Genomic DNA, 19,198 nt, shown 5'->3' with positions numbered 1-19,198 from the left:
GGTTACGTATTGTTTAAATCTGTTTTTGTTCTGGAATATCTTGTTTTCTCCAACGATGGTGAATGAAAGCTTTTCTGGGTATAGTCGTCTGGGCTTCATCCCTGGTCTCTTGGTGTCTGCAGCACATCTATCCAAGGCCTTCTGGCTTTCATGGTTTACATTGAAAAGTCAGGTGTAATTCTGATATGTTTCCCTTTATATGTTACTTGAACTTTTTTCTTTGCTGCTCTTAGTATTCTTTTTTTTTTTTTTCGGACTTTTCGAGACAGGGTTTCTCCATAGCTTTTGGTTCCTGTCCTGGAACTACCTCTTGTAGACCAGGCTGGCCTTGAACTCACAGAGATCCACCTGCCTCTGTCTCCCGAGTGCTGGGATTAAAGGCATGTGCCACCACCGCCCGGCAATATTCTTTATTTTTTCTGTATGTTTTTTGTTTTGGTTATTTCATGTTGAGGGCTTTTTTTTGATCCAGTCTATTTGCTGTTCTGTTATCTTCTTGATCCTTCATAGGGATATCCTTCTTTAGGTTGGGACTGAGCTCCCAAGGTCCAGTTGAAGAGCAGAAGGATGGACAGTGTGATCAAGGAAGTCAAACCATGAGGGGTTCACCCACTGAGACAGTGTTCCTGAATAATGGGAGATGCCCAACTCCAACTTAATTGGGAATGAACAAGTATGGGACCAAAATAGTCTGTCTGAATGTGGTTGACAGTTCTGGAAGACAGAGGGGCCAATGACAGTGACACTGGGATTTGTCTCTTCTGCATTTCCTGGCTTTTTGGGATCCGATTCTTTTTGGATGTATACCTTGCTCAACCTGGATATAATGGGGAGGGCCTTGGACTTTCCACAGGGCAGGGTACCTTGCCCTTTCTTATGATTGGAGGGGTTGGGGAGAAGGGTCTGTGGAGGGTGAGAGGGAAGTTGAAGGATGGGAGGAAGTGGGAATTTGTACTGGTATTTTTTAAGTAATAACATAATAATAAGTTATTAAGTAAATAAAATAAACTGTTAAATGACAATTAATTTTATACCCTGACAGATGAAAATACTATAAAAGGCAAGAGGTCCCTGCTCCTATGCTGAGAGGATCCAGATAGGTGAGTAAGTGATCCCATGGCCGGAAGATCCCCATGAAAGTGAGTACAGGCCTCCTCCAACTCCCTAAGCTTTTCTGCCCATCCAGTGGGGTGTTTCTTGGCTGTTGGCTCTCTTTAGCACATTCCAGCCTGCCCCCAAGTACCCCCTTTTCATCTGTGAGGTCTTTGGATCCCCTAACTCAGCCTGCTCTGGTGCTGAGAGGTTGGGGAGCCAGTGGGAGTATCCTTGCCACTAACGTTTCTTTGTACCACCCTATCCAGCATCCCAAGCCCATCCTTTTGTCCTTGAGGTCCTTAGAGCCAGGCAAGAGGTCTCTGCTCCTGTGCTGAGAGTATCCAGACAAAAAGAGATAGGCAGGTGCCAATGCAAGAATTTTTCCAACAACCTGAAAAGCAACATGATAACACCAGAATCCAGCAAACATGCAACAGGAAGACTTGAAAATCCTAACCCAGAAGAAGTAGAAGAAATCAACTTTAAAAATAACCTTATGAAAATGATCGAGACCCTTAAAAAGGAGGTGAAAAACTCCCTTGAAGAAATTGAAGAGAAGACAAAAAAACAGTTAAAAGATTAATAAATCCCTCAATGATTCCCAAGAAAATCAAGAAAAAGCAATCAAACTGGTAAAGGAAACAGTACAAGACTTGAAAACCAAAATGGAGGTAATGAAGAAAACACAAACAAAGAGATGGCTAAATATGGAAAATCTGGGTAAATTAACAGGAACTACAGAGACAAGTATAACCAACAGAATACAAGAGATAGAAGAAAGAATCTATCTATCAGTATTACACCTGACATCTCTGTGTAAACCATGAAAGCCAGAAGGTCCTGGATAGATGTGCTGCAAACACTAAGAGACCATGGATGAAGCCCAGACTACTGTACCCGGAAAAGCTTTCATTCACCATCGATGGAGAAAACAAGATATTCCAGGACAAAAACAGATCTAAAAAATATGTATCCACAAACTCAGCCTTACAAAAAGCACTAGAAGGAAAACCTCAACCCAAGGAAGCTAGCTACACCTACAATAACACAGACATCTGATAACCCCCAACAGCATAACCCAAAGAAGGAAAACACACAAACACTACTACCAAAAAATAACTGGAGCTAACAACCACTGATCATTAATATTGCTTAATATCAGTGGACTCAATTCACATATAAAAAGACAAAGGTTAAGAGAATGGCTATGAAAACAGGATCCAGCCTTCTGCTGTTTACAAGAAAGACACCTTAACCTCAAAGACAGACACAACCTCAGAGGAAAAGGTTGGGAAAAGGTTTTCCAATCAAATCATCCAAAGAAACAAGCGGGTGTGGCTGTACTAATATCTAACAAAATTGATTTCAAACTAAAATCAATCCAAAGAGATGGAGAGGGACACTTTATACTCATGACAGGAACAGTTCATCAGGATGAAGTCTCAATCCTGAATATCTACGCCCCTAATATAAATCACCCACTTATGTAAAAGAAACATTGCTAAAACTCATATCACACATCAAAACCCACACACTAATATTAGATTTCAGCACTCCTCTCTCACCAATAGACAGATCAATCAGACAGAAACTTAACAGAAATAAGAGAACTAACAGAAGCCATGAATCAAATGGACTTAACAAACATCTTTAGAACGTTTCACCCAAACATGAAAGAATATACTTTCTTCTCAGCACCTCATGGGCCCTTCTCAAAAATTGATCACATACTTGGTAACAAAGCAAACATCCACAGAATCAAAAAAATGGAGTAATCAATGGATCACCATGGAGTAAAGCTAGAATTTAACAACAATTCCACCCCCAGAAAGCCTACAAGATCATGGAAACTGAACACTCATCTACTGAACCACCCCTGGGTCAAGGAAGAAATAAAGAAAGAAATTAAACTCTTCCTTGCATTCAACAAAAATGAAGACACAACATACCCATACCTATGGGACACTATGAAAGCAGTGCTAAGAGGAAAGTTTATAGCACTAAGTGCCCACATAAAGAAAATGGATAAAGCTCACATCAGAGACTTAACAGCACACCTAACAGCTCTAGAAAAAAAGAATCAATGAAACAAAGAGCTGGTTCTTTGAGAAAATCAACATGATTGACAATCCCTTATCCAAACTAATCAAAAGGCAGAGAGAGAACACCCAAATTAACAAAATCAGAAACGAAAAAAGAGGCATAACCACAGACATGAAGTAAATTCAGAGAATTGTTAGGTTATACTACAAAACCCTGTACTCCACAAAATTGAAAAATGTAAAAGAAATTGACAATTTTTAGATAGATACCAAATACCATAATTAAATCAAGACCAATTGAACAATTTAAATAGACCTATAAGCTGTGAGGAAATAGAAGCTGTCATCAAAAACTCCAACCAAAAAAAGCCCAGGGCTATAAGGTTTTAGTGCAGAATTCTACCAGAACTTACAAGAAGACCATACTCCTCAAAGCATTACACATAATAGAAACCTAAAGATCACTCCCAAAATCTTTATATTATGCTACAATTACCCTGATACCAAAACCACACAAAGACTCAACCAAGAAAGAGAGTTATAGACCAGCCTCACTCATGAACATCAATGCAAAAATTCTCAATAAAATTCTGGCAAATACTGAATCCAAGAACACATTAAAAATCATCCATAATTATCAAGTATACTTCATTCCAGAGTTCAGGGTTGGTTTAACATATGAATATCTATCAATGTAACCCATCATATGAAATAAACTGAAAGAAAAAAATACATATGCTCATTTCATTAGATGCTGAAAAAGCATTTGACAAAATTCAACACCCCTCATGATGAAGGTCTTAAAAAAATTAGAGATACAAGAATCAAATCTACATATAATAAAAGCAATCTACAGCAAGCCAAGAGCTAATATCAATTAAAGTGAGAGAAACTCAAAGTGATTCTACTAAAATCAGGAACAAAGCAAGGCTGTCCACTCTCTTCATATCTCCGCAACATAGTGTTTGAAGTTTTAGCAATAACAATAAGAAAACATAAGAAGATCAAGGGGATTCAAATTGGAAAGGAAGAAGTCAAACTTTCATTATTTGCAGATGATATGATAGTGTATATAAGCGACCCCAAAACCTCCACCAAAGAACTCCTACAGCTGATAAACACCTTTAGTAGCGTGGCAGGATACAAGATCAATTCCAAAATATCAGTAGACCTCCAATTAAAAACAGGATAAAGAAGCTTAGTGGAAAACCAGAGAAGCATCACCTTTCACAATAACCACAAATAACATAAAATTTCTGGGTTTAACACTAACCAAAGAAGTGAAAGACCTATTTGACAATAACTCTAAGGCTTTCAAGACAGATATTGAAGAGGATACCAGAAAGTGGAAAGATCTCCCATGATCTTGGATTGGCAGGATCAAAATAGTAAAAATGGCAACTCTACCACAGCAATCTATAGATTCAATGCAATCCCTACCAAAATCCCAACAAATTCTTCACAGCCCTTGAAAAAACAATGATCAACTACATTTGGAAAAACAAAAAACCCAGGATAACCAAAACAATCCTATACAATAAGTGAATTTCCGGGAGCATTTCAATCCCTGACATCAAACTCTATTACAGAGCTACAGTAATGAAAATAGCTTGGTATTGGCATAAAAACAGAGATATTGACCAATGGAATCAAATAGAAGACCTGGATTAAACCACACAGCTATGAACAACTGATTTTTGAAAAAGAAGCTAAAAGTATACAATGGAAGAAAGAAAGCATATTTAACAAATGGTATTGGCATAACTGGATGTCAACCTGTAGAAGAATGAAAATAGATCCATATCTATCACCATGCACAAAACACAAATCCAAATGGATTAAAGACCTCAATATAAATCTGACCATACTGAACCTGATAGAAGAGAAAGTGGGAAGTAGCCTGCAATGCATGGGCACAGGAGACCACTTCCTAAATATAACCCTAATAGCACAGACAATAAGAGCAACAATTAATAAATGAGACCTCCTGAAACTGAGAAGCTTCTATAAATCAAAGGACACAGTCACTAAGACAAAAAGGCAGCCTATTGAATGGGAGAAGATCTTCACCAACCCCACAGCAGACAAAGGTCTGATCTCCAAAATATATGAAGAACTTAAGAAACTAGGCACTAAATTTCTAAATAGCCCAATTAAAAATGGGGTACGTAACTGAATAGAGAATTCTGAAGAGAAGAATTTCAAATGGCCAAAAGACACTTAAGGACATATTAAATTAGGTATCAGGAAAATGCAAATCAAAACAACTTTGAGATACCATCTTAAACCTGTCATAATTGCCAAGATCAAAAATACCAATGATAACCTATGCTAGAGAGGATGTGGTGTAAGGGGAACACTCATCCATTCCTGGTGGTAATGCAAACTTGTGCAACCACTTTGGAAATCAGTGTGGCAGTTTTTTAGAAAATTGGGTTTCAACCTACCTCAGAATCTAGCAATACCACTCTTGGGAATATACCCAAGTGATGACCATTTATACTACAAAAGCATTTGTTCAAGTATATTCATAGCAGCATTACTTGTAATATCCAGAACCTGGAAACAACCTAGATGCCCCTCAATGAACAAATGGATAAAGTGTGACACATCTACACATTAGAGTTCTACACAGTGGTAAAAAAAAAATGACATCTTGAATTTTGCATGCAAATGGATGGAAGTAGATAACACTATCTTGAGTGAGATAACCCAAACCCCAAAGATGAATATGGTTTGTACTCACTTATTAGTAGTTGATTCTTGCCATAAACAAAGGACATTGAGCCTATAGTTCATGATCCTAGAGAAGCCAAGTAATAAGGTGAAACCAAAGAAAAACATATATAGTACCTCCTGGAAGTAAGAAGCAGACAAGATCACCAGGCAAAAGCTGGGAGCATGGGGGTGGGGGTAGGTGGGGAGGGGGTAAAGGAAGAGGGGGAGAGAGAAGGGAGAAGGGGAGGATTGGGGAGAGCTTGGGGAATTGGGATGGTTGAGATGGATGAAGGATGGATATGGGAGCAGGGGAGAAGATATCTTAACTAAGGGATCCATTTTGGATTTGGCAAGAGGCTTGGCTCTGGGCACTGGAGGAAAGGGTACCTGAACTGGCCTTTTCCTCTAGTCAGACTGATGACTATCTTGAATGTCACCATAGAACCTTCATCCAGAAATGGATGGAGGTAGAGACAGTAACCTACATCAGAGCACTAGACTGAGATCCCAAGGTCCAGTTGAAGAGCAGAAGAAGATAGAATATGAACAAGGAAGTCGGGACCATGAGGGGCTGTTTGATTCAATGAGACAGTGTGCCTGAGCTAATGGGAGCTCACTAACTTCAACTGGACTGGGAATGAACGAGCATGGGATCAAACTGGACACTCTAAATGTGGTTAACAATTGGAGCAGACTTTGAAGCCAATGATAATGGCACTGGGATTTGTCTCTACTGCACGTACTAGTTTTTTTAGGGGGGATCCTATTCTCATTAAATGCAAACTTTCCTAAGCCTGGATGTGGGGAGAGGGCCTTGGACTTCCCACAGGGCAGGTTATCATGCCCTCTCTTAGGACTGGAGGGGTTTGGGAAGAGTGTGTGGGGTAGCGGGATGGAAGTGGGAGGAGGGGAGAAAGTGGGTATTTGATTGGTATCATTTATAAAGTAATAAAAAGAAATAAAATTTTTAAAAAACTAAAAAAAGAAGATACAAATCAGAAATGAAGAAGTCAAAGTATTATTATTTCAGATGGATTTATAGTACACACAAATGTCACTAAAAATTCCACTGGTGAAATTCTACAGTTGATAAAGACTTTCAGCCAAGTAGCTTAATACAAAATTAACTCATAAAAATTAGTAGCCCTCCTAAATAAAAAAAAAAACAGACTGAGAAAGGAATCATAGAAACAGCACTTTTCACAATAGCTTCAACTTATCCAAAATAATTTGGGATAACTCTGTCCAAGCAATTAAAAGATTTGGTGATAAAAACCTCACGTCTTTGAACAAAGAAGTTGAAGAAGATAGCAGAAGATGGAAAGATCTCCTATGCTCATGGATCAGTAGAATTAACAGTAAAAATGGCCATTCCACTGCAAATAATCTATATATTCAGTAAAATCCCCATCAAGATTCCAACACAATTCTTTACAGACTTTTAAAGAACAGTATTCAACTTCATATAGAAAAATTAAAAACCAAGGATAGCCAAAACAATCCTAACGAATAAAACAACTTCCAGAGGTATCACCATTCCTGACTTCAAGCTCTACTACAGAGCTGCAGTAAAAAAAAGTCACATGGTATTGGCATAAATGCAGACATATTGATCAATGCAGTTGAATCAATGACCTAGACATAAATCCAAACACTTATGGACACATGATTTTTTTATAAATGTCTTAGTTAGGATTTCTATTGCTGTGATGAAACACCCTGACCAAAAGGAAGGTGGGTGGAGGAAAGGGTTTAATAGGCTTTTCCTCAGCATTGCTGTTCATCCCTGAAGTCAAGACAGGATCTCAAACAGGGCAGGATCCCAGAGGCAGGAGGTTAAGACACACAGGCCATGGAGGAGTGCTGTTTACTGGCTTACTCTCCATGGCTTGTTCACCCCATGTTCTTATAGAACCCAGGACCACTAGCCCAGGTATGGCACCACCCACCATGGGCTGGTCCTTCTCCAACTGATCACTAAGTGAGAAAATGCCTTACAGCTGGATCTCATCGAGGTGTTTCCTAAACTGAAGCTCCTTTCTCTGGTAACTCTAGCTTGTGTCAAGTTGACATACAAAAGCAGCCAGTACAAAAAAGAAGCCAAAATTATACAATGGAAAAAAGACAATCTTCTACAAATAGTGTAAATGATGGCTTTCTTGAAGGATTTCTGTCCTACCAGGTTTCTGCAATCAAGTTCCAAAGAAAATCACACAGAGTTCTATATTAATTATAAACTGATTGACCCGTTAGCTCAGGCTTCTTCTTAACTCTTATAACTTATATTAACCCATTATTTTTATCTATGTTAGCCACATCACTCAGTACCTTTTTCAGTGGAGCAGGTCACATCCTACTTTTTCAGTGTCTGGACAGGACTGTGGGAAGAGCTTCCTTCTTCCATGAATACTCCTGTTCTCATTGCCCCTCCTCTTCCTGTCTGGTTGTCCCACCTATACTTCCTGCCTGACTACTGGCCAATCAGCGTTTATTTAAAGCATAATTGATAGAATACAATTGTCCTGCACCAAAATGGTGTTGGTAGGATGGGGGATTTTCCTTTGTATGGTATTGACTATCTTTTACTGCCAGTAGTTAATAAAGAAGCTACTTTTAGCCAATGGATTAACAGAGTAAAGCCAGGAGGAAAATCTGAACAGAGATGTAGAGAGAGAGTAGGCAGAGTCGGGGAGATGCCATGTAGTTGCTGAAAGAGACAGAGGCCCCAGAACCTTAAAAGTAAACCACAAGCCTATATAAAATAATAGAAATGGGTTAATTTATGTATTAAATTATTGTTATATTAAATATTAATATTAATAAATAATATTAAGAATTAGCCAGGAATATGCTACAAATTGGAGTACCAAAGTGGGCTGACTGCATCCACATAAAACCTAAGAGAGGTTAAAAAAGAAATTCTAGAAAACTGGGAATCAACCTACCTCAGGATCCAGCAATTCCACTCTTGGGAGTACACCCAAAGGATGTTCAATCATATTACAAGAGTATTTGTTCAACTATGTTCATAGCAGCATTATTCGTAATAGCCAGAACCTGGAAACAACCTAGATGCCCCTCATAGGAAGAATGGGTAAAGAAAGTGTGGCACATTTGCACATTAGAGTTCTACTCAGCAGTAAAAATTAATGACAGCTTGAATTTTGCATGCAAATGGACGGAATTAGAAAACATCATCCTGAGTGAGGTAACCCACTCCCCCAAAAATGAGTATGGTATGTACTCACTCATAAGTGGATACTAGTCATAAACAAAGGGCAACGAACCTATAGTTCAGGATCCTAGAGAAACTAAGTAATAAGGTGAACCCAAAGAAAAACATATATACACCCACTTGGAAATTAGAATCAGACAAAAATTTGGGAGCAGGGTGGTGAGGAGTAGATGGGGGAGAAAGGGAGATTGAGAACTTGAGGGAATGGGATAGTCAAGATGGAAGAAGGACAGATATGAGAGCAAGGAAAGAGATATCTTGATTGAGGGAGCCACTATGGAGTTAACAAGAAGCCAGTCTCTAGAAAAAGGCCTAAGAACCCACAGGGATGAACCCAGCTGAGACCCTAAGGAATAGAGGAGAAGGTGTCTGAACTGACCTTACCCTGTAGTCAGACTGATGATTATCTAAAAATCACCATAGAACCTTCATCCAACAACAGATGGGAACAGAGGCAATGACCCACATCTGAGTACTGGACTGAGTTCCCAAGATCCAGCTGAAGCACGGAGGGAGTGAGTATGAGCAAGGAATTCAAGATCATGAGGGGATCATCAACTGAGACAGTTTGCCTGAGCAAATGGGAGTTCACCAACTCCATCTGGACTGGGAATGAATGAGCATGGGAACAACCAAGCTTCTCTGAAGGGGGCGGACAGCTGGGTCAGACTGAGGGGCCACTGATAGTGACACTGGGATGTGTCTCTACTGCAGAGACCGGCTTCATGGGACCCTATTCTCTTTGGATGTAAGCCTTGCTCAACCTAGACGTAGTAGGGAGGGCCTTGGACTATCCACAGAGCAGGGTTCCTGGCACGCACTTAGTGTTGGAGGGGGGATAATCTGTAGAGGGAGATGGAGGGGCCTGGGAGGAGGGTAGGGATTTAAAATTTGGATTGATATTTTAAGTAATAAAAAAAAAGAAAAAAAGAAAAAAAAAGAAATTCTAGACTTAAAACAGAGTTTAGTGTAGCTTCTTGGTAGCTGCATTTTTTTTTAATGGGCTCTGTTTGCTAGCAGTGAGCAGGGGCACCTGATTCCTATAGGAATCTGGTGTACAGGACTTAGACTCAATCCTGACCCGGTCTCTAAGGAGAGGAGTGAGATGGGGTGTCCCTAATTGCTCCGCCATGCTCTCTGGCCCTAGGATCCTGCCCATTCCCAGACAGACACACACCTTGTCCTGGGATACAGCAAGGCCTGCCTCCACTCCTGCTGCCCCTGGATGACCAGCAAGGCACCATGGGAGCATCTTTGGGCATCTAGTAACATGGTCCATGAAGGGCCTCTGTGTTCTAAAGTAGACTTAGCATAAGCGTCCACCAAACACCAAGGAAGGCCACAGTGGCTATAAGGCCTCCATCTTGGGCTGTATACAGAACAACCAGGCCAGGTCTCTGTCCCCTAAGTCAATGCTGAGACTGGGCAGGTCCAACACAGTGCACTGGGCAAGAAGGCAGGTGCAGCAGGGCCATCTCACCAGGAGAGCTTAAAATCAACACTCATGGCCAAGACCTTTGGTACAAAGTTTATAGCTCACCCTCCCATGAAGGTAACTTTAAGTGTTCTGAAATAGATGGGAACGGCAGACCTAGGACCACTCCCAAAGCCTGGCTACACATCCGGTCCATGCGGGGGAGTGGAGGCCGGACTGGACAGCAAGCTTTGAGGGAGGGCCTTGGAGGGCTCAGGCAGGAATCTTCTGCAGGCTTGAGAACAAGATTCAGACAAAAGTCACGTGTGTCTGTTCCTAGGCAGCCCAAGGTTTAGCAACCCTTTTCACACTTGTGATCCCTGACCCAGGCCAAGGAGAACTGCTCCACCCAGGCAAACAAGCGGTCTGTCCCCGCAGGACCCACAGGGAGGATGCCGACTTCATAAACCATCATAGACCGGTCCATTCCTGGGGCCATGCAGGGATGACTCTCAACAAAAAGCCCTTTGTGGTTGGAGACAGCCCTCGGAGCAGGACCTAATCTTATCTTTCTGGGGCACTCAGAGAGCAATGAGGATGGATCTTGCCCACACTCAGGGCCAGTCAGGTACCCAAGGCCCTGATCAATGGTCACCATCCGGGACCCTAGGGCAGCCCCAAAGTCAGTAGTGCCTGACCAGGGCCAAGGGGTCAACACGTGACTGACCCACAGGTGACTTCCGGGAAGAGACTGGGTACTCATAGTGGCTAAGGTCCATCGCTGAGGGTCAGCATCAGGGACAGACTGGGTTTGTGCTCTGGTTCCTGGTCCTCCTGGCAGGGCTGGGGCGGCCAGGATTTGAAGAAGTCTGAGACATAGTGGACCAGTGGGGGAGGGGAAAGCAGTGCATAAAGCCAAGGCAGAAGACCAGAGGGAGGACCCAATGAGGGAGGAGCCAATGAGGGTAGTAAAGAAAACCGGGCCAGTGGTGAGGAGCAAGCTCTGGGACGCAGATAAGCAGGCAGAGGTCACAGCAACATTGGGCTCAGGCTGGACAGGTCCTATAGGATGAGGCAGGCAGGGCTCACCATGAGGCATGCTACCAGGGCTCCCTGCAGGAGGCCGGCGAGGACATCACTCCAGTGGTGCTTGTGGTCTGACACACAGGTGTAGCCCACATAGATTGCAAAGGCCACCAAGAAGAACTGAACCGTGGGCCTCAGCAGCCGTGCCCACTTCCAGCAGAGCCGGGCCTGCACATAGAGCTGTGGGGGCATCAGCCTGCATTAGCTGGGCCCATGGGCGTCCTCTCCCTGCCCAGCCCAACGCAAGAGTCGTAAACCCCCTACACTCAGGGCCTCTTCAACGTACTCCATTGTGCAGCGGGGAAGACCCAGGCCCAGGGGAGGGGAGGCTGGGCAAGGTTCCCTGGGAGGAAGGGAGACACTCACCGCCAGGAACAACATGCAATACATGCCGAAGGAGGAGTGTCCGGAGTAAAAGGAGAGCCTGGGAGGGAGGGCAAGTTGGTCAGTGGAACCCAGAAGGCAGAGTCAAGGGCTCCTTGAGGGGCTGGCAGCCACAGAGGGGTGCAACTCTAAACTATGGGGAGCACGACTGGAGAGATGACTCAGCAGCTACGAGTCCTGACTGCATTTGCAGATGACCCAAGTTCAGTTCCCAGTACCTACATCATCCAGTACCTACACCAGCTGCTCACAACTACCACAAGATCTGATGCTCTGAGGGCACCAGCACTTACATGCACGTGCACAAACGGAGGGAGGGAGGGAGGGGGGAGGATAGGACGGAGGGAGGGAGAGAGAGAGACCAAAATAAATCATCTTTAAGATTTATATATCTTTATGTATATGGTGTTTTATTTACATCTATGTCTGCCACATTCCTGCAGTGCCTGAAAGTGGCCACAAGGGGGCACCAGATTCCCCTGAAACTGAGGCTACAAATGGTTGTGAGCTGCCTTGTGGGTTCTGAGAATCTAACCTAGGTCCTCTGAAAAGCAGCCAGGGGTCCTAAACACTGAGCCATCTCTCTGGTCTCTTAGCCTGAGGGAAGGCTTACACACACAGGACACTCACCATGGAGTGAACATCTCCTCTCCTTACTCTCACTTCACCAACTCCAACTCCCCGACCTGCTCCTACCTGCTCCTGGAGCAGGCCTGGCCAGCAAGACCACACTGAGGGTGGCAATCACCCAATACGGCCACTGTAACCCAGTACTGTCACCCAATACTGTCATGGCCACTGTTGCGACAGCTGGTGGTCCAGGGTACTGATATCACCTCAGCTTATAAAGATATCAGTCACCGCTGCCTCAGAGCTCAAGCAGCAACCTGGGGGCTATGCTTTGGAGGCTCAGAAGGACCAGGCACCCTCAGTGCACCCGCAGAGCCACTCCACAACCTTGGCAGACAAAGTAGGGCTAAGACAGAGCCCCTAGCTCCACCCTAGCACCCAGAAAACAGAGAAATGTATGTCAATCCTGTCAATCCCTACGCTGACAACAGACCCTCACGACATGGCCGTCCACATTGTACCCTCAGGGGGGTCACTAAGTAGATGGGGAGCACACTGTCCATTCCCCCCTGGAACTTGGTGTTAGAGAGACTTGCCTGGCATGTGTGAGTCAAAGCCATTGATTTGAACATCAGTATGGCCATAAAGAGACAAAAATCACTGTTTTATAGGAAAATAGATAGAGTTAGATATATACATAGATATATTCATACAGAGAGAGAGAGAGAGAGAGAGAGAGAGAGAGAGAGAGAGAGAGAGAGAGAGAGAGAGAGGCACATGCGGAGAAAACACACATGCACACACATAACATGACTAATACACAAGCTGTCTAAGGAGCTGGGATGATGGTCAGTGAGGAGGCTGCTCTGTTAGAATGAGGACCTGAGCTCCATCCTAGCACTCATGGGGAAAGTGAGGTGTGGAGCACGCCCGTAATCCCAGACCACAGACTCCATCCTAGCACTCATGGGGAAAGTGAGGTGTGGAGCATGCCCGTAATCCCGGGCCTGGGGAGCTGGAGACACATGGCTCCCTGGAGCTTGCTGGCCAGTCTAGAAATGTACAGCTCCAGCTTCAGTAAGAGACCTTGTCTTAAAATAAAATGTGGAGAGGGACTGGAGAGGTGGCTCTGGAGTTAAGAGCACTTCCTGCCCTTGCAGAGGACCAGGGTACAGTTCCCAGCACCCACACAGCTGTTAACAACCTCTTGTAACTCCAGTTCAAGGGGATCTGATGTCCTCTTCAGACCTTCATGGACTCCTGCACAAATGTGGTGTACACACATACATGCAGGAAAACACACATTTACGTATGGTGGAGAGCAATTGAGGAAGACACTTGCTATTGGCTGACTACTGGCCTAAACACACATGTGGACACAATAACACACGCACATAAAGCAGTCCATACGGAGACACAAGTGCCAAGCTTAGGGGACAGACACTCCAACCAGTCACCGGAAATATCCAGAGATGAGAACATCTGTGAGGACGGAAGGAAGAAACAGAAGCCGAGGAGACAGTCTACGCCAGCCATAGTGACACAAGCCTGTCACCCCAGCACTCAGGAGACTAAGGCAGGAAGCCGAGAAGTTTGAGGTCATTCTGGGCTACACAGTGAGATCCTGTCTCAAAAATCTAAAACGGCATTATGGGTGTGAAAATGCCTGTAGTATTGAAGGAGAAAAAGCACTGGAAGGACTTATGGCTGATGGGAGCCAACAGACAGAGAGGGGTCAGCGGAGATGACAGAGTGTGGGTACAGACACACAGGCCACACCAGGCATGAAAAGCAGAGCTCAGAAGAGCAGGATGGGCAGGGAAATGGTGCCAAGAGCAAACAAGCTCACCACAGAGGACCCTGAAGAGGAAAGAACTCAGTCACAAACCTTGAGGCATAAACAGCAGCCAGTCCACCCCTGCAGGGCAGGCCACTGCCTCCCAGACAACTGAATCCTGAGACTACCTGCCCACTATGTGCCTGCACACAGCACAGAGGAAAACCCATGACCAGCTTCTCCACCTGCCTCTACTGACAGTTTTTCTCCATTCACCAAGCCCCAGATTTTCTGTCCTTCAGAGCCTTGCCTGGGCTGCAGTCAGTACCCACCTGGCCTCAGTGACGTTGGCAGGGCTGCCCCTGCACACCTCCAGCTGCACGTAGTCAGAGCAGTTGACCTGGCTCCAGTCAGGGTCACAGACAGCCAAGAAGCTGGGTCTCAGCCGGCCAATCATGTACTTGGCCAGGTCGGTCCAAGACTGGCTCACGGCGGCCCCGAACAGGAAGGTCACCAGCACCTTGTAGATGGCGGCCACGTAGTTGTTGAAGTCGGATCGTGAATAGAGACGGTCTGTGTACACCAGGTAGGCCTCCCCTGATGAGCCCTGCCAATGGAACAGCTGCAGAGTGCACGACAGACACCGCTCCCAGGGTGCATCCTGCTAGGGAGCTGGGCCCTACCTACCTCAGGACAGGGCTCAGCTGGCCCCCACCTGAGCACTTTTCCGCCTTACAAGGATGATGGTGGCTGTGATGACCCCAGCCATGAGTCCGTGGGTGATCGTGTCTGGATGGTAGGGGTACCGGATAGAGTCATCTCTGCAGTAGAACCCTCGTTTGTATGGTGTGTTCACCAGAGTCAGGATGACGAAGGGCAGAGAGGCTGTGGGAAGCCAGGGAAGGCACACAGTGCAAATCCTGCCCACATGGTTTCTGTCCTGGGATCTTGGTCGCTGTGCCATGACCCCATGGGAAACGCCTCGGGTGACTTCTGTTAATGAGCCCAGCTACAGAGCTGCTCTACCATGCTACACTCTGGCCCCACCTTAGACCTCCCTCGGACTGACTCAGCACCAGCAGCCACAGCCTCTACACACCATACTGAAGTACAATGTCTCCTTCCCATCTCATTCCAGGCCCTGATGAGCACCCATGGGGTCACTGGTGTTCTTCATGGCTCCTGCCGCCTTAGCGACAGTTGGCTGGACTGCTCCGTCTGCATAGGAACACCAAGGTGCCTGATCTAATAATTCATGTAAACAAAGCATTAGATGGTGATAATGATTCGAATAGTCCCAGAGAATCACAGCTGAAGCAGAAAAGGAACTGAGGATGGTTGAGAAAAAGTTGCAGGAGGCACATGTGGATAGGGTGAGTCGAAATCCTAGTGTCTTTCTTGTCATACTGCCTTCCAGAATTTCTCCTGTGGGAATTTTAATGAAGAGGGGAGATATTATTTTAGAATGGATCTTTTTACCACATAAACCAAGTAAACAATTAAAAACTTGTGTGGAAAAAGTGTTTTTGAATTAATTATAGAAGGTAAATTGAGACTTTGTCAGTTAGCAGGTATAGAACCACCAGAGATTGTAGTGCCTTTCACTACTGATGAAATAAGAAAGTTATGGGAAGACAATGAACCATGGCAAAGAGCTTGTGCTAGATTTTTGGAGAAATTAATAGCAACTATCCCCAAAGCGATTGGCTTAACCCCAGAAAGAGGACTTCTTGGATTCTTCCTCATATCATATGTGATGCTCTGATAACTGGAGCCCATACATTTCATACTGATGCTAATAAATCAGGGAAGGCAGATTACAAATCAGATGAATTCAGCAAGGTGGAAAAAAGCCCTTATAATTCTGTCCAGAAGGTGAAATTATTTGCCATTCTTATGGTGATAAGGGATTTTATAGAATCTCTTAATATAATTACCAATTCACAATATGCAGAAAGAGTTATCTTGCATATTGAAACCGCTGAATTTATACCTGTTCATAGAGAATTGACTTCATTGTTTATCCAGGTGCAAGACATGATCAGGAATAGGCTTTGTCCTATGTACATGACACACATCTGATCCCATACGGGTCTGCTAGGTCCTCTAGCACAAGGTAATGCAGAAATTGATCAATTATTGATTGGAAGCCTGTTGCAGGCCTCTGAAATTTATTTAAAAAAAATCACGTCAATAGAAAAGGTTTAAAGAAAGAGTTTTCTATCACATGGCAACAAGCTAAGGAGATTATAAAGAGATGTCCTACCTGCTCTTTGTATAATCTGCTGACAGAAGGAAAAATGATTATCCACTAAGAGGCATCTAGAAAACAAAATATGGTTTATGAATCCAGGTACTGTTTACACTTACAATTTATACACACACACATACGTGTGTATACCTGGTTTTGAAGTGGCTTTGTACTTCTCTAAATCCAAGCTTGTTAAAATGAACATTCAGAGTTTCGGTCTCATATCACGAGCCATCTGTTATAAAACAGAAGGAAGACTTTAGAAAAAAATCTACTTTCTCCATGATTATTTTGTCTATATCATATTCTTCATTGTATATATGTTTATATGAATGATGTTTAAGTTTTCCATAATGAACAATAGATTTTCCTACAGATCCTTTTCCTGCTGTAAACTTTGAAGTTTCCAGGAAGAAGATGAGGCCCCACAGCAACCACTGTACCTAATTGAGATGACATCGTGATATAGACAGTGCTACTCTAAGACCGCTTTTTTGGGTACCAGCTCCTGAAATGGTGCACCTTCTTATATTCTGGCAGAACTCCAAAGGAGAACGTTGAAAACAAAAACAAAAATTGCTCAGAAATTTTTGCAACTATGCTAGACAGTAATTTTGGAACTTAACCACCACTTAATTTTTGCAGGATTCTATTTAGACAATATCGCTCCCATGACAGCAGGAAGTAATTCTAGAAGATGATGTCCCCTATACCCAAAAAGTTTGTCCTTAGGGTTGGAAACACTGTTTAGGGGTTGTTATTATTACTCATACTAGATAGAGGGTTGGGGTGAAATCTATGTTTGTTCAAAGAAAAGAGGGGGGCAGTAATAGTGGGTAATAGAGTGAATACTTGTGAGCTATTATTTATGGATAATTTACATTGCTATAGTTTTTGTATATTGATACAAGTTCAAATTATATTTGTTACTTTTGTTTACATTATTTATACATCTATACAAAGTTCTTTTGTCAGATTGTATGTATGTGTGTTTGTGTCTCGGTTTAGGACATTTTGTATACTGATACAACTTTTAGGGTACATATTCATATTGTATTATATATTATTGCTACCTCTGATCAAGATCCTTATAGATGTTTATATTTTGAGGCCATTATTCTCATTTGTTACAGATTTGCTTACAGATTATTTAATATTCTGTCATGAAGTTTTAGTCTTTAAGTTATACAGGCATTAATCATTATAGGTCAATAGTTGTTCATGTTTGTTGTACATACAGATAAATTAGGTTCTTTAGATACATAGAGATTATATTCTATCCAGTTAGGTAATCTTCAACCACTTCAAGGATCTGTGGAACATGGCATTTTAATAATTTAGGGTTCTGTTGATATGAGACATGATTGCTTCTGACAGCACCAATCTATTCCCGAGAGGATGATGAACACCGAAGACACTCTACTTGGAATTTGTGTTCTTCTTGGCAAAACTGACCTTTGAACAAGGAACTGACAATGCCTCAACTACTGACAAGTTACATAGTATCCGGAAATGGATAAGCAGAACTGTCAAACCTTACTAAGACAGGGTAAGACTGTTTTGAAAAAATTTCCTGCCTCTGAAATGGTCTGTCAGTTAAGCTAGGCCTTAGCCAAATTTGATTGCTTCAACGTTGCAAAATGAGACTTTGGGTGATTGCCTAGTAGGCTATTTGTGTCCCTTATATATTGCTTGCTTTGGAAGCTACTTGATTGTACTTCCTGCCTGCTCAAGTAATATTATCTCCCTTCTCAGACCTTCGATGAGGTTGAAGATTAGATAGTTGTAGTTACTGTACTCTTATGATCTAGCCAAGCCATTTCCTATAGAAGACTTAGACTCCATAAGATAGACTGTTTATTAAAACATTTAGCATATGTTCTTTGCTTAATATTGTTTATGCTGGGTGTAATTCTATTTATTCTTGATATCTTTTCCTAGTGTATATAGTTTTGTATTGGGTTTGGAACTCTCTTATTTAAATAAAAAGGGGAGGTAATGTGGGAGCACATTCTGCTCCTTCAGCCATAGCCTTGAAGATACCAGCCCATTTGGGCATGTCCTCTTATACGATAAAAGCAGCAGTAACCGTGAGCCTGCTCTCTCTCCTGGCTATGTTACTCTTCACTCAGAGGGCTGTAGTCAAGGTCAGTGATCTGTAAGTTTTACCCTTAAAAATAACCCTTTTATTATCTCTAATTTTGAATTGGTGTGGCATTATTTTCTGACTTATGCCTTCAAAGAATGAAGAAAATGTGGTGCGTTTACACGGTGGAGAATTGCTCAGCCCATGCAGTATGTATCAACTTATATGTGGATGTTACATATGAAGTCAGTGATAACCATGCTATAATCCAAAGAAATACAGAGGGTAGGTATAGAATAAGGGACTAAAGGGAACAGATACACGTTATAATGAATGGGAAACAGGATAGATATGGATGGGTAGGTGGCTGAAATGGGGTGAGCAGATGAGGCAGAGGAGGTGACAAGGGGTTGTAAGAGGGAATACAGGGAGAGACAGCTAAAATTAATGGATCTTTGAGGGATAGTATGGAAAGCTAATACAAAAGAAACTTTCTAAAATATATGCATATGTGAAGTCAATCTAAATGAAATATCCAAA

At 42.9% G+C, this 19,198-nt stretch overlaps 1 protein-coding gene across 2 annotated transcripts; it reads right to left on the bottom strand.

The window, feature by feature from the left end:
- Positions 1-11,272: 11,272 nt before the first annotated feature.
- Positions 11,273-15,105, bottom strand: LOC130876132 (phospholipid phosphatase 2-like). Of its 2 annotated transcripts, none has more exons than XM_057772581.1 (5): positions 15,058-15,105; positions 14,654-14,928; positions 11,957-12,014; positions 11,589-11,770; positions 11,273-11,384 (listed from the first exon to the last, which is right to left on the bottom strand). In XM_057772581.1, exons 1-5 carry the CDS (start codon positions 15,088-15,090, stop codon positions 11,273-11,275), a joined length of 660 nt encoding a protein of 219 aa, XP_057628564.1. In that variant the 5' UTR covers positions 15,091-15,105. The 2 variants fall into 2 exon arrangements, with proteins under 2 accessions (XP_057628564.1, XP_057628563.1); XM_057772580.1 differs by having other exon boundaries at positions 11,273-11,393; positions 11,598-11,770.
- Between the last annotated feature and the right edge of the window lie 4,093 nt (positions 15,106-19,198).

The sequence above is a fragment of the Chionomys nivalis genome, chromosome 6 (genome assembly GCF_950005125.1).
Source record: "Chionomys nivalis chromosome 6, mChiNiv1.1, whole genome shotgun sequence".
Lineage (NCBI taxonomy): Eukaryota > Metazoa > Chordata > Mammalia > Rodentia > Cricetidae > Chionomys > Chionomys nivalis.
This window is presented reverse-complemented; position numbering and strand designations above follow the sequence as displayed.